The 14,964-nt window shown below is 63.5% G+C and overlaps 1 protein-coding gene across 1 annotated transcript in view; it reads right to left on the reverse strand.

Annotated features, from left to right (window-relative positions):
- COL5A1 (collagen type V alpha 1 chain) overlaps positions 1-14,964 on the reverse strand; it is a 122,933-nt gene that overhangs the window by 7,095 nt on the left and 100,874 nt on the right. The window contains exons 56-63 of the mRNA XM_034663748.1: positions 14,244-14,351; positions 9,884-9,937; positions 9,046-9,081; positions 8,594-8,647; positions 7,746-8,001; positions 6,768-6,880; positions 4,353-4,421; positions 690-923 (exon numbers count right to left, since the gene is read on the reverse strand). Coding sequence (XP_034519639.1) covers positions 690-923; positions 4,353-4,421; positions 6,768-6,880; positions 7,746-8,001; positions 8,594-8,647; positions 9,046-9,081; positions 9,884-9,937; positions 14,244-14,351 — 924 coding nt within the window. The remainder of the gene's footprint in view (positions 1-689; positions 924-4,352; positions 4,422-6,767; positions 6,881-7,745; positions 8,002-8,593; positions 8,648-9,045; positions 9,082-9,883; positions 9,938-14,243; positions 14,352-14,964) is intronic.

The following is a 14,964-nucleotide window of genomic DNA, read 5'->3' on the forward strand; positions in this document are numbered from 1 at the left end:
GCTTCTTGGCAACCCCCACCTCCAGCTTCTCAAAGGCCACACGAGGGACACGCCTGAGGATTTCAATAGGACCGGACCCCCCGTTCATGGCTGTGCCTGAAACACCTCCCAGGACACAAGGACACCGCTCAGACCTGCCCGCGTTGACGGCAGCCTCTGCAGGTACAGTCCCGAGGAGCTGGCCCTCGGTGGGGATCCTGGCTTCACTCTGGAGACCACAGGCTGGGGTGCAGGAGAGGGCAAGCGTCCCGGGGCCCGGGGCCCGAAGAGCGAACGCAACTCCAGCCTGGACGGGCCGCGTGGGCTGAGCAAGCCTCCTGTCAGGCAGACGGGGCCCGGGCACGACCTAGCGCGGCCGGGCGACCTTGGGAGCTGATGCCAGCCCGGAACCCCCAGAGCACTGCCCAGCACAGTGTGTGTCCTGGCCACTGCCAGGAAGGCCCCGTCTGAGGAAGGAGCCTCTAATCCCAGGCTGGACAGACACGGGCTCCACATGACAGCCGGCCAGGGCCGCAGACCCGGCTCCCCGGCCTTTCCCGTCGGGGTCAGCTTTCCCGGGTCCGGCGCCCTCGCTGCCCCACACATCGCGCAGGGCCAGTGCCTAAGGCACCCGGCGACTGGCTTTGCGCCCGAACGATGAACGCGGAGGCCCGCACGGCGCCCCCCGCCCGCCCCCGCGTGACACTCACAGCACAGCCGTCCACCAGGGCGCGGATGTAGGGGCTGTTGTCATAGGACATCTCCTCGTCGTTGGAGCCCAGGAAGCGCATGGCCTTGTCGTAGCTGCCCGTGGCGGCGTCCTGCCAGGCCACCGACTGGTAGCAGTTGTAGGTGATGTTCTGGTTGGCGGAGGCGCTCAGCAGCCGCAGGAAGGTCATCTGGACCACGCCCACGGGGTTGCCCTCGGCATCCACGTAGGAGAGCTGGGGGGACAGGAGGGGGCGCTCAGCAGTGAGGGGACGAGGCCCCCCTTGCGGCCCAGCCTTCGCGAGCTTTGTCCCCGGGCTGTCTCCTCCAGAGCGTGAGCCGGGCCGAGGGCCCCGCCCTGGTACTGTGCACACCCAGCCCCAAGGCCAGAACGCACTGGCTTTCTTGGGGGCTTCTCGGAACAGAGTGAAACACACCACATTTCTTTCAGAGACCTACGTGACCCTCCTTTCCCTCCTGGCCTGGCTGGTCCCTACTCCAGGGCTCAGGTCATGGGCCTCCTCCTCCAGGAAGCCTGCCCAGGTTAGGTGTCCTCCTCCACCTTGGCCTGGCTCACTGTCTGTTTTCCCTCCTGGGCTATAAGGCCCTCCACACCAGCTCTGGAGCCCTGTGTCACAGGCTCCTGGTGCCTGGTTTGCAGCCCTCCCTGGACCGTGAGCTCCCTGAGGGCAGAGACGCGGCCTAGAGTTCCTGTCACTGTGCCCAGAGGCTGGCCCAAGGAAGGTGCTTGCGAGATTATGGTAGCAGATGAAAACCATTTGCTGGGCACCTAGGATGCACTAGGCCCTGGCCAGGAGGCCTTGAGAACTGCAGATAGACAGGGCAGGGGCCTCGGTGGTAACAGGCTGGCTGGGAGTGACACATGGGTGCTTGGGTGTCCCAGGAGCAAGAGGGGCCTGAGCCATTCGGCCACAAGCCGGAGGGCTAGGGTGACCGGGCGCTCTCCTGCAGGCACAGGGGAGCCACAGGATGGCACTCAGGAAAGGCCGCCCCCGACTCTTTGCAGCACAGAATCCAGGGGAAAGCAGAGCAGGACTTCCTGGCCCAGGGTAGGGACTCAGCATTCCCCACGTGGAGAGGGGGCAGCCAGGGGATGTGACCCGCCCTGAAAAGACCCACCCTCTGACAGCAAGCCCAGAGCAAGGCATCGGGAAACGATGACGTGCCCGTTCTCAAGAGCCTTGTCCAGCGTGCCCAGCTCCCCCCTCACATGGGCTACTGAGCTCGGCGGGGCACGGGGCGGGCACCGGGCATCCCAAGAGGCGAGCCTTGGTTTCTGCGTCCTTGCAGACTCCAACTTTATGAACAGCCGGACACGGCCAGGGGACGGGGGTGCCTCCCCACCCCCAGACGAGGCTCAGCGCCCTCCCCGGCCAGGCAGCGCTCTGCAGGCCCTCCCCGCAGATGGCGGAGGGTGCCCGGTGGTGTCTGGGCATCGGCAGGGGAGCAGATGTCAGGGTCTGAGGCCGTGGCTCCCTCCCTGCCCGGCGGCCATTCCATCGCTCTTCCAGGGCCGGCCCTGCCCACCGCCCGCCACAAGAGCCACGTCGGACCCACGAGGGTGCATTGAGGTCCACGCTGTGCACTCGGTTATATACACGTATACAAAACCAGAGGGCGTGGGGGCGGGGGTCCGGCCGGAGACCCTGGCCCTCCCCACCAGGGCCGGGAGGGCACTGTGCTGCCGGCCAGCGCCAGCTCTGCACACGGCGACAGGACACTGCGCGGTCGGACCCCGAGGAGGAACACTGAATACCAACCGGCAGTCCGGGCGATCGGGTGCTCCTTCTGGGAGGAGGGCTCGACTGACTGGAGGTAGCATGCATGCACGGGACAGGCCAGCGAGCAGCGGGGGACACAGAAGGACCTGAAGCCCCAGGGAGGGAGTCCCGGAACCCCACCGTGAGCCCCCGCCCTCCCAGGGGAACGGGGCTCTACAGGGGTGCTCTTCACGGGCTACGGCCAGAGCAGCCTGTTTCTTCAGGAAGGGACCTGCACCTACGCCCCGTCCTCCAGGACGGTCACAGAGAGCTGGAAATACAGCAGCGGGCAAGCCCGAGGGAGAAGCTGGTTTCTGCTGGGGCCCTCCCTTCGCCTCCATGCTCCGTCTAAAGTCTGAAACAAACGGGACGGAGGCAGGAGGCGGGCTCCCCGGGTCGGTGTGGGAAGTGGGTGTTCTGATTGAGGTGCTGGGGTGCGGGGCCACGAGGGGCGCCCGGCTGCACCTGTCCGGGTCCCGTGCTCGCCTGACCCGCCCTCACCGGCGCCAGCACCCCGCTCACTGGGCCCACCCCGCGCTGAGGAGGCGTCTGAGACAGGTCCTTCTGCGCGCTGGCTGCGCTCTCCGAGCAGAGCACAACAGGGGTGGCGGGCGGAGGAAGAGCAGGGGTGGAGCAGGCGAGAGGCTTGCCGTCCACACAGAGAGATAGAAGGAAGTGTCCACAGACGTGGCAAGGCAAGCGCGGACCTTCCGAGCGTCTGCCAAGAGCCCAAGTGGCTTGGAATCAAGGACACAGAGAGCGTGCAATGTCAGCCATGAAGTGCCCCGCGGTTGAAGATCGAGCGGGAAGCCACCGCTCTGGGAGTCCTCGGGGGATGTGGCCGCTGTGCCCCCCCACCCCGGGAGGCCAGGGTGTCTGCGCTGATGGCGGAGAGCCAGGTGGGAAGTCACAGAGCTTCCACAGCATGGCTTCTGGGTGACAAAGGACCTCCTCCCAGAGCGTGTAGTGGGGTACGACCCACGTCTGAGGACAAGAAGGCAAAGAGCACAGTCAGGCACCTGGACCCTTGGCCCTTTCACTTGCTAGAAAGAGGGCACAGGGCCCTCACCCTGTTCCAGGGAAGGGCCCAGATCAAACCCTTGGGACGGTCAGGGCAGCATGCCCGAGCGTGCGGGTCAGCCGCTGGCCTGGTATGAAGGAGTCTGGGCCGGCTCTGTCCCTGGGCCGGCGACAGAACGTCCCCTCTACGTCCTTCAAAGGGGTGCCGGCGTCTTTCCAATTCTGGGACAGATTATTGAGACCAGCTCCCCAGGAGTTAAAAGGGGGACGAGCCTAGTTGTGCGGGTGCACCGAGAAGCCCACGACCAGGTGGGCAATCAGGACGGCCCCCTCACCCGGCAGCCACAACGAGGGGCCTCAGTGGCCCGTGTCCTGGGAAGAACTCGTGGTTTAGTGGTCCAGGACCCATCTCATCTGACCTGCCCACTAGAACTGAGCAAAATAAAACCCTCTGGCTCCTAGTGTCTTTGGCCCCAACTCCTGGTGGCACCCGGGCGCCCTGAGCACCCAGCTCCTGTTCTAGGCCGGACTGGAAAACCAACGCCCGGCTCCCAGGCCGAATGAACGGTTGTCGGGGGTGGGGCGTAGGCGCCGATGCGGAATCTTGCCGCCACGTGCCGTGGAGCAGCTCGGCCAAAGGGGCGAGAGCAGGTGCGGCACCCAGCGGCCACGAGTGCCATGCAGAGCCACGGGCCAGGCTGTGCGGCAAGCAGGCACCCCCGTGGCCACTTACCAGGGACCCCCGCTTGTACTGACTATACCAGGTAGAAGGTTGCTCTTTGGGCCAGCGGGCCATTTTACTCTGTAAGATATGAAACGGGCGCATTTGAAGGACAACCGCGGAGAAGCCAGAGGCCGCCTTACCAGTTTACCACGCTTGAATTCACTGAACCAGGAACCCGGGTTTTCTTTGGGCCAAGAAGTGATCCTGGCCTAAACATCGAGCAGGGAGGTGGGAGGGAGAGAAACAGAGAAGGACAGGGTTACTACTCCCGCCGCCACGAGGAGAGCTCCCCGCCTGCAAACACGCCTTCTCCCGCCCACGCCTCGCCCCACATGGCCGAGGGGGTTCCTGCGGAGTCAGGGTGCTCGCCCTGGGACAGACCGTGCTGGGGACAGGAGGAAGGCGGGGGCCTGGCTGTGCGTTTGTGTATACCCAGCCTCTCGTGCAGGGCCCGGGACGTCGTAAATGCCCAGCGGTGGACGCACTCAGGGGCCGAAGGCACTCAGGACAGTAAGAGCCAGCATGGACGGACGGGCCAAGGGAAGGACACGTGGCCACCCTCTCATCTGATCTCATGTGATGCCTGTGTCATGTGTGGCTGTGTGTGGCAGGCAGTGCTTCCCTGAAGACGCAGCATGAAGCTGACCGTCATTGGGAGGGACGGCATCTGCCTCCCACACGGGAAGGGACGGCTCCCACTCTGGGGACCGCACTGCACGGGCCCAGGTGCAGTTCCCAAGGACAGGCCTAGCACAGAGCGGGCTCAGTAACGGTGTGGGGTCAGTGAGTGAATGCATGGCCCCTCCTCTAGGAGCGCCTGTCGCTGGCTCCAGGAGCACAACCCAGGGCAGCACAGTGGACGGGCCCACAGGACACAGGCCCCACAGGCTCTCTGCTCTGCCTGCTCCTAGTCGCGCACAGCGGGGAAGCTGGGGATCTGACTCCCTGTCTTGTCCCCCTGGGCTCCCCTCTGAGCTGGCCGCATGCAGGGGAGGAAGAGGTGCCCAGCTGCCCTCTCTCGTGGGCTTCCGGACCCGCCCACGTCAGTGCTCAGATAGCATGCGCGCGGCCCCCTCTGGGAACGGGGCACAGGTGCGGGCGGGCACCGCAGAAGTTCACCCCCGCCCTCCGGCTGCCTGACCGGGGCGGGGGGGCGGTCCTGGGCCGGGATACCCGAGGAAGAGCATGGAGCAGTGGGGGTCACTCAGCCCCCCAGCCTGCCATCTGCCCAGTGACCCCACCAGCTCGGCCACGTGTTGGTGACAGACAGCCACGAAAAAGGATGAAAAACAGCATCTGTTCCACCCGAATTTCCTCCTGGGGCTCTGGGTCCTGAGGCTTGCTTTTTCTTTTCGCATGGCAGGCTGTTTGTTGCGGGCACACAGGTTACCAAGGATTTCGAATTTCAGGCTGGGGAGCGTGCATATAAAACAGGGGTCCCCAAACCGTGCCTGTCATGGTGGAGCCCCTGTCCCTGTGGCCGGGCGTTCTGTCCAGGGCTGCTGGGACTCCCCACAGTGACAGCGAGATGTAGGGTTGAGGGGGTGGCGCCCCTGCTGAGTACAATGGCTTCTCGGCACTGTGGCCGCTAAGGGGCTGTGGACTCTGCACCCAAGCCACAGCCTGTCTGGACAGCCGGCCACCGGAGGGGCGTTGTGGCTGTCTGCGCAGGCCCCATGCACAGGGCACTGCGTCATGGTCACCTTGCAGCTAGAGACCGTGTCCACCTCACCTGTCCTGCACCCAAGAGGAAAGCAGCCCACGGCCCCACACCGGTCCCCATGCACACACACTGGCCCCATGCACACACGCCGGCTCCACGCACACACGCCGGCCCCACACTGGTCCCCACGCACACACGCCGGCCCCACGCCGGTCCCCACACACACACGCCGTCCCCACGCACACACGCCGTCCCCACGCACACACACCGGCTCCACGCGGGTCCCCACGCACACACGCCGCCCCCATGCACACACGTCGTCCCCATGCACACACGTCGTCCCCATGCACACACACCAGCCCCACGCTGGTCCCCACGCACACACGTCGGCCCCACGCTGGTCCCCACGCACACACACCGGCCCCACGTCCGTCCCCAGGCACATTCACTCCCGTCTGCACACACACTCCCCCCACAGAGGGGCCGGTAGCCGATGGTCCCCCAAGCGTCCATGCGTTAGAACCTCGCTGACCAAGATTCTGTACTGAAGAGGCTTCGGACACACGCGCTGCCCTCAGGAGAGACAGGAGCGGCTTCCCAGCCGTCCGCCGACACAGAGAACTGAGGCAAACGCCAGCCTCCCAAAGATGTATCTGGGTGACGGACTTGCCCCAAAGGCGCCCCCACGGGCTTCAGGCTGGTCTGAGGGCAGACCCGCAGGGACATTTCAGGAAGGAGCTGAGCACCCGGCGGTGGAAAGGGCCTGCCGTCCCTCACCTGCCGCAGCTCCAGGCTGCGCCCACCCGGTCCCGAGCTCAGGTCTACTTCTGGGGGAGAAAGCTTGGCTTTGAAGCCGGCTGTGACGGAAGCAGCCGGGGAGGCAGGCACTCACCCCCTCGGACTTCTTGTCGGGGAAGACGCAGGTCGCCCCTCCGGCTGTGAAGTTGCAATAGACTTTGAAGGAGTCTCTGGAGCACCCCTGGTTGGGGTCCACCCAGTATTCACCTGGATGGCAGACAGGAGGGGGGTTCGTGAGCGGCTCCTGCACGGCTCCAGAGAGAGCCGCGACCCGGCAGCGCTGCACGTGAAACAGCCGGCCAGGCCCACAGGCCGCCGGCGCGGGCCTCCCCCCGTCCGTCTGACTACGCGGCTTTGCGTGCTGCGTCCACGCAGACACGACAGACCATCCCCGAGAACCCAGCTGCAGGGTGAAGCCCACAGCGCCCCTGACCCCGCGAGCAGGGGAGGGTGGGCCGGGCCGCCTGGGCGGGAGATGCTCCAGGTGGGCCTTGGAAATTCCTGCCCCTGCGCTGAGTGAGGACCGGGAGCGTGGACCGCCCTCCGGCCGCGGAGGAGAGCGGCTCACGCTTCCCAGGGGGCAGAAGCCCGCTAAGGGGCTGCATTTCTCAAGAGGTGGGCTGCGTGTGACTCAGGACGGTGAGGACGGGGGTGACTTTGCATTTTGGGGATAGTCTGGGTTTCACAGAGCGCCGGCCCAGGTAGCACCCCCATCCTGACATCACTAGCGGGTCTGACACAGACCTGGAGATGGCGCCGCCATCAGCTGTGCCCCGCGGAGCAGGTGACACAGTCTCTTCCACTCTGTCCTCTGGGAGGGGCATGCTTTGGTCCCCTTTCGTGGAAGGATGACACGAGGCTCAGGGTCACAGCTGACACACGAGACAGCGGCTAAGACCCGACCGGAACCAGGCGCTGTGCCACCGCTAAGCCTTGCCCTCCTTCCCTGGCCTCCCGGGACCCGGTCATGTCTGGCGATGCCCCTGCCACTTCCGTGACATGGACGGGGACACAGAGGCGGTGTCTTCCCACCCCGCAGGCTGCCCCGTGCCTGCCCCCCGCGGGTCCCTACCGTCGGGGAAGTCGGGGTGGCAGAGCTGCAAGTCCTTGCACGTGCGGGCGGGGTTCTGCTGCGTGCCCAGGGGCCGCTTCATCTGCTCTATCTCCAGCTTCAAGGAGTTGAGTGAGCCGAAGATCTCCTCCATGCCGTCCGCATAGTCCGCGTAGTTCTCGCCGGCCCCGTCATCCAGCAGCTGGCTGGCATCGATGTTCCGCCGGGTCCTGGACGCCTGAATCGGCAGGGGCTGGATGACCTCGCCGGGGGGACCCTGCGTGTGGACAGAACCAGGGGGTCCCGATGGGAGCGGCACCATGGCAGCCGGGGCCCCGCATCCCGGCTGCAGATGCCTGTCACCTCGGCATGCTTTTCCTCCCTCTTTCCTGCTCCGGAGCATTGCACGCCCAACCCCGCTGCCAGAGCTCGTCTACACTGCGGCCTGGGGTTCGAGCTTCAGCTGGGCTCAAAGCGACCAGCTGTCCCCTCACCTCTGCAGCCCAGCCTGGGGCAGCACACAATGGGGCCACACCAGTGCCTGCCCGTGTGGGAGCCCCAGCCGAGGACAGAGACAGGAATCGACAGGCTGCACGGCCAACCAGGGGTGACCCGCGGAGTGCACCCTACAATCTGGCTCATCACGGCCCCTACCCATCCCCAGGGGCCCTGCTGGGTACTGCCCATGTCAGCCACACACGCTCACGTGCACACAGTTACACACGCACACACTCTCTCTCTCTCCCTCTGGCACCTGGACTCTTTCCACCAAGTTCTGGAAAGTGAACAGCCCACACACATGCTCCCACCACTGCCTCAGCGTTGGGAGAGCCCCCATCCCCACTTTCCAGTCTTCGGAAGCTACTCACCGGCGGGCCGGGGGGTCCTGGGTGGCCTGCCTCACCCTTTGGGCCAGTGGGACCCTGGGAAAAGGGAATGAACCAAACCCTCATCACCGAGGCCAGATGTGACTCAAACCCGCCCTGCACCTGGGTGATCCCCCAGGAGCCGGCAGAGACCGCAAGGGGCAAAGTCTAACTGCCAGGGGAAGGATGGCAGGGACCCTCCCGTCCCCAGTCCAGATGGAAGAGGCCGACGCCCCGAGATGGGAACTCAGGGGCGCCTTCCTGCTAAGGTCGGGGGCAACAGCGCACACGCTGCGGTCTGCCGCGACCCCGGCTGGGGACGTGCTCGGGACGGTCAGTGCTGGAGGAGAAGCGTGAGGACCGTGCTGCCACCAGTCAAGGGGGCAGGAGGGTCCAGGGTGGTTGTCATCGAGGGGGACACACCCCCCTCCCTCAGGGCAGAAGACACCACTTACCGAGGAGCCCTTAGCACCTTTTGGCCCAGGAGGACCCTGTAGAGAGTGGGGACAGAACACCGGTGAGCAGGCACCCCTTCAACTCCGGTGCCCGCCCCGACCCACAGTCCTACTCAGGCCTGGCCAGCTCGTCACCCACAGCCCACACCGGATCCCCTTTCCCAGGACTTCATGGTTACACTTGCTTGACTCGGGGGCGGGGGGGAGTGGGGTACAGCTGATGCTCGGCCCCATGGAGACAGAGGAGGGTCCTGTCCGACCCCGGTCGTCCTGCCACCCCCCCACCCCCACGGCCAGGGAGCCGTAGTTCGGGCAGCCAGAGTCAGAGGGAGAGCAGGGGCCAGCGTCAGATCGTGGGGCCACCTTGGGCTTCGTGGACTCAGGTCCCGGCCCAGGAGGGGCAAGTGGAGGCTCACAGCCCTGCGGGATGGCTCTGGCGGACCAGGTGCCCCAGCAATGTGGGAGATGCCCTACGGGTAGCCCCCAACCCCTCTCGTCTGGGCCGGGCAGCCCCACTCACGCTGACAGGGACAACTTCCTCACCTTGCCCGGGATGCCTGTGGCGGTTCATCCACGTTTCCTGAAATGCCTGCCTTCCCTGCCTGAAACCAGGGCCCAGGGACCCCACTTCCTCGCTTCTGCACTCAGGGCCCTGACATGGAGGTGATGGGCAAACCCACCCTAGGCCCCACGTCCACTCAGTGGTGGGCCCAGCCCCGGAGCTCCTGACTGTTCCATAATCCTCCCCCTGCGCCCTGAGGCCCATGGCCCAGGCTCGCCTGCCTCCCTGCTCTCCCCAGAATGACCTGGGGACCACCCGACCCTGCCAGATACACACCGGCAAGCCGGGAGGGCCCGGGGGGCCGATCGGGCCAGACGGTCCTGTGATGCCCTGAAAAGGAGCAGAAAACACAGTCAGACCATCACACCAAGAGGGTCACAGACACGCGCTCCTGCCCTAGAAGCCACGGCTCTCCGTGCTCGTGGTCTCTCCCAGCAGACGCCCTCTGACAAGGGGCCGGCTGCCTTGAAGGGGAACCGTCTTTCCTTGTGGGGCCTGGTGGGGCCCGAACATGCACCGGGAGGCTGACCACCTCCGCCTGGCTGCCCGGGTCAGGCTGGGACGCTGGCATCTTCAGGGCCATGGGGAGGGGATGCTGTGTTGTCACCACCCCTTCTAACGTTCTGATTGGAAATTCAGAAGCTCCTGGCCCGGTGCCTGGCTCGGTCCCCCTCACTGTTTCCCGTTCTCAGTGTGGGTGCCCCCCCCCAGCACAGGACACATCAAGCATCCTGGGGTCCTGTTGGCTGCCTCTCCATGTGCTTTTCCCCACTTGGCGCTCACAGCCTCTGATCAGACCCTCGGTCCATGCAGGCCAGGCCAGGCCACCTGGTGACCCTGCTAGTTTCCGCTGAGGAAGGGCACCCTAAGACTCCTTCCACCTGGAACGCGATTCCACACGACCCTCCCATGGGGGTGAAGCGACAGCTGGGCAGAGGGAGGCCGAGAGGGGGTGCCCTCCCCCTCCACCACGGGGACCAGGGCGATGCATCGTCAGAATCCGAAAGAGTCTCGAGCCAGCACCTCCCACCAGAGATACTGCTGGGACTAGTTTGTGGGGAGGGCACAGAGAGGTGGTTACTTTGGGGGTGGAGACCCCAACATCTTCCTAATTCTCGAGGTCACTGGGCTACCACGCACTGGACAGCACTCATTTAGGGCGAACGTCGATGCCACGGGGAAAGCGGTGGCAGATGAAGCAGGGCTCCCTAGGACACCACCCTAGGATCGTACGGAGCCCCACACGCGCCCTATTTCATTCCCCGCCTCCCTGGCTCTACCTCCCAAGGCCTGTCCCTTTGCAGGTCAGGCGTGGCCCACCAGGGCCACAGTTAAGGCCACGTGAACCTGGGAAGCAGTGATTCATACCTGGAATGAAGCCCTCACGTGGGAGGGGCACAGACGTGGCACGCCTGCCACAAGCCCCCGCCTGCCCACCTTCACAGCATACATCACCCTTCCCCTGACCACGGAGTCCACGTCGAGTGGCTCACTGGTGCAGGGCAGGGAGGAACTCTCTGGCTAAGGTTTGCAACGCGGTGGTTTGCTAGGGGCTGCAGACTCCAGTCAAGGACTGTGGTTCCCAGGGAAGTCTGGGACCCATGTGCGCACATCCAAGGTCAGGGTGCGGGCCCGGCCCCCGTGTCTGGAAAATGTGGTCTGAGCCTCACCAGTGACCTGGGCAGTTAGCTGGGTCAGAGGCCTTTGTGTGGCTGTGAAGTGAACCAACCTCCCCTCTGAGGCCAGCAGGGCCACACGGGGGAGCCGCTGCCAGCCTGGTCAAGCCAGGGCTGGGCTGCACTTGCGTCTCCACTCCCTGCGCACCGGGGCGGGCCGCCCCTCTGCCGTTCCCATCCAGAGTGATGGACGTGAGGATGTCCTTCCAGCTCTAACTGGCCTCAGGTCCACCGGGCGCCAGGTNAGGGCACAGAGAGGTGGTTACTTTGGGGGTGGAGACCCCAACATCTTCCTAATTCTCGAGGTCACTGGGCTACCACGCACTGGACAGCACTCATTTAGGGCGAACGTCGATGCCACGGGGAAAGCGGTGGCAGATGAAGCAGGGCTCCCTAGGACACCACCCTAGGATCGTACGGGGCCCCACACGCATCCTATTTCATTCCCCGCCTCCCTGGCTCCACCTCCCAAGGCCTGTCCCTTTGCAGGTCAGGCGTGGCCCACCAGGGCCACAGTTAAGGCCACGTGAACCTGGGAAGCAGTGATTCATACCTGGAATGAAGCCCTCACGTGGGAGGGGCACAGACGTGGCACGCCTGCCACAAGCCCCCGCCTGCCCACCTTCACAGCATACATCACCCTTCCCCTGACCACGGAGTCCACGTCGAGTGGCTCACTGGTGCAGGGCAGGGAGGAACTCTCTGGCTAAGGTTTGCAACGCGGTGGTTTGCTAGGGGCTGCAGACTCCAGTCAAGGACTGTGGTTCCCAGGGAAGTCTGGGACCATGTGCGCACATCCAAGGTCAGGGTGCGGGCCCGGCCCCCGTGTCTGGAAAATGTGGTCTGAGCCTCACCAGTGACCTGGGCAGTTAGCTGGGTCAGAGGCCTTTGTGTGGCTGTGAAGTGAACCAACCTCCCCTCTGAGGCCAGCAGGGCCACACGGGGGAGCCGCTGCCAGCCTGGTCAAGCCAGGGCTGGGCTGCACTTGCGTCTCCACTCCCTGCGCACCGGGGCGGGCCGCCCCTCTGCCGTTCCCATCCAGAGTGATGGACGTGAGGATGTCCTTCCAGCTCTAACTGGCCTCAGGTCCACCGGGCGCCAGGTGAGAAGATGCTCTCACCACCCATGAGGAGGCACGCTGCGGGCGGGGGAGGGGCACCACTTCACGTACCTGTTCTCCCTTAGGGCCAGAGGAGCCCTGGGGGCCAGGAAGACCGCGGTCACCCTTTTCACCCTGTTCACCCGGAGGTCCGATGAGTCCGATCAAGCCTGGATGACCCTGTTGGTGAACAAAGGCAGGAAGGGGCGCTTACTGTGGCCGCGTCTCACCACCAACCCCGTGGGCCAGCGGGACATGGCAGCAAGTCCCTGCCACGGAAGCCACAGAATCACCAGCCAGCTCCTCCTGGTGGAGGAACCCACCTAAAGGCAGGTCAAGGGACCACACAGCACGTGTGACATGCCTGGCCTTTGGTAAATGTCACACCTGAAGAGATGAGGAGACATGGGTCCAGATACAGACCAACGCGGGAACACGTGTCTTGCCGAGTGACACCGGTGTGTCCTATATGTATCGTCCTATTTTACATGGCCAGTGTGTGCACCTTTCATTACAGAGCACAGAAACCCTTACGGACTTCAGTGAAAGAAAGTTACTGAGTATTACAGACACTATCGTAAATTTTTATGTCTTTTTTTTCAAGAAAAGCTCTCTACAGAGNCGTGTGCAAATCCGTGGTCAGGGTGCGGGCCCAGCCCCCGTGTCTGGAAAACATGGTCCAAGCCTCGCCAGTGACCTGGGCATTTAGCTGGGTCAGAGGCCTTTGTGTGGCTGTGAAGTGAACCAACCTCCCCTCTGAGGCCAGCAGGGCCACACGGGGGAGCTGCTGGCAGCCCAGTCAAGCCAGGGCTGGGCTGCACTTGCGTCTCCACTCCCTGTGCACCGGGGTGGGCCGCCCCTCTGCCGTTCCCATCCAGAGTGATGGACGTGAGGATGTCCTTCCAGCTCTAACTGGCCTCAGGTCCACCGGGCGCCAGGTGAGAAGATGCTCTCACCACCCATGAGGAGGCACGCTGCGGGCGGGGGAGGGGCACCACTTCACGTACCTGTTCTCCCTTAGGGCCAGAGGAGCCCTGGGGGCCAGGAAGACCGCGGTCACCCTTTTCACCCTGTTCACCCGGAGGTCCGATGAGTCCGATCAAGCCTGGATGACCCTGTTGGTGAACAAAGGCAGGAAGGGGCGCTTACTGTGGCCGCGTCTCACCACCAACCCCGTGGGCCAGCGGGACATGGCAGCAAGTCCCTGCCACGGAAGCCACAGAATCACCAGCCAGCTCCTCCTGGTGGAGGAACCCACCTAAAGGCAGGTCAAGGGACCACACAGCACGTGTGACATGCCTGGCCTTTGGTAAATGTCACACCTGAAGAGATGAGGAGACATGGGTCCAGATACAGACCAACGCGGGAACACGTGTCTTGCCGAGTGACGCCGGTGTGTCCTATATGTATCGTCCTGTTTTATATGGCCAGTGTGTGCACCTTTCATTACAGGGCACAGAAACCCTTACGGACTTCAGTGAAATAAAGTTACTGAGTATTACAGACACTATCGTAAATTTTTATGTCTTTTTTTTCAAGAAAAGCTCTCTACAGAGGCGTACATGTGTTTGCTTTATATGAGCCTGCAAAAAGTTCTAGAAGGGCTTTTCCAGCATTCCTTACTTTAGAGGTTGAGTGGTGATAGGCACCGGAGTAGAAAAGAAACAGACTCCCCAGTCCTCCAGGAGCAACTGTCGGGCTTGTGGATGTGGTTTACACTTGTAAATAAATCCACATGAGCAGAAAAATCACCCCCGACTGGAGGAAGTGAACGGGCTTTGCCCTGCTGCGGAGTCCCGGCACCCTCCCCGTGCNGTGAGGAGGCACGCTGCGGGCGGGGGAGGGGCACCACCTGACACACCTGTTCTCCCTTAGGGCCAGAGGAGCCCTGGGGGCCAGGAAGACCGCGGTCACCCTTTTCACCCTGTTCACCCGGAGGTCCGATGAGTCCGATCAAGCCTGGATGACCCTGTTGGTGAACAAAGGCAGGAAGGGGCGCTTACTGTGGCCGCGTCTCACCACCAACCCCGTGGGCCAGCGGGACATGGCAGCAAGTCCCTGCCACGGAAGCCACAGAATCACCAGCCAGCTCCTCCTGGTGGAGGAACCCACCTAAAGGCAGGTCAAGGGACCACACAGCACGTGTGACATGCCTGGCCTTTGGTAAATGTCACACCTGAAGAGATGAGGAGACATGGGTCCAGATACAGACCAACGCGGGAACACGTGTCTTGCCGAGTGACGCCGGTGTGTCCTATATGTATCGTCCTGTTTTATATGGCCAGTGTGTGCACCTTTCATTACAGGGCACAGAAACCCTTACGGACTTCAGTGAAATAAAGTTACTGAGTATTACAGACACTATCGTAAATTTTTATGTCTTTTTTTTCAAGAAAAGCTCTCTACAGAGGCGTACATGTGTTTGCTTTATATGAGCCTGCAAAAAGTTCTAGAAGGGCTTTTCCAGCATTCCTTACTTTAGAGGTTGAGTGGTGATAGACACCGGAGCAGAAAAGAAACAGACTCCCCAGTCCTCCAGGAGCAACTGTCGGCCTTGTGGATGTGGTTTACACTTGTAAATA

This window comes from Ailuropoda melanoleuca, chromosome 7 (genome assembly GCF_002007445.2).
Source record: "Ailuropoda melanoleuca isolate Jingjing chromosome 7, ASM200744v2, whole genome shotgun sequence".
NCBI lineage: Eukaryota > Metazoa > Chordata > Mammalia > Carnivora > Ursidae > Ailuropoda > Ailuropoda melanoleuca.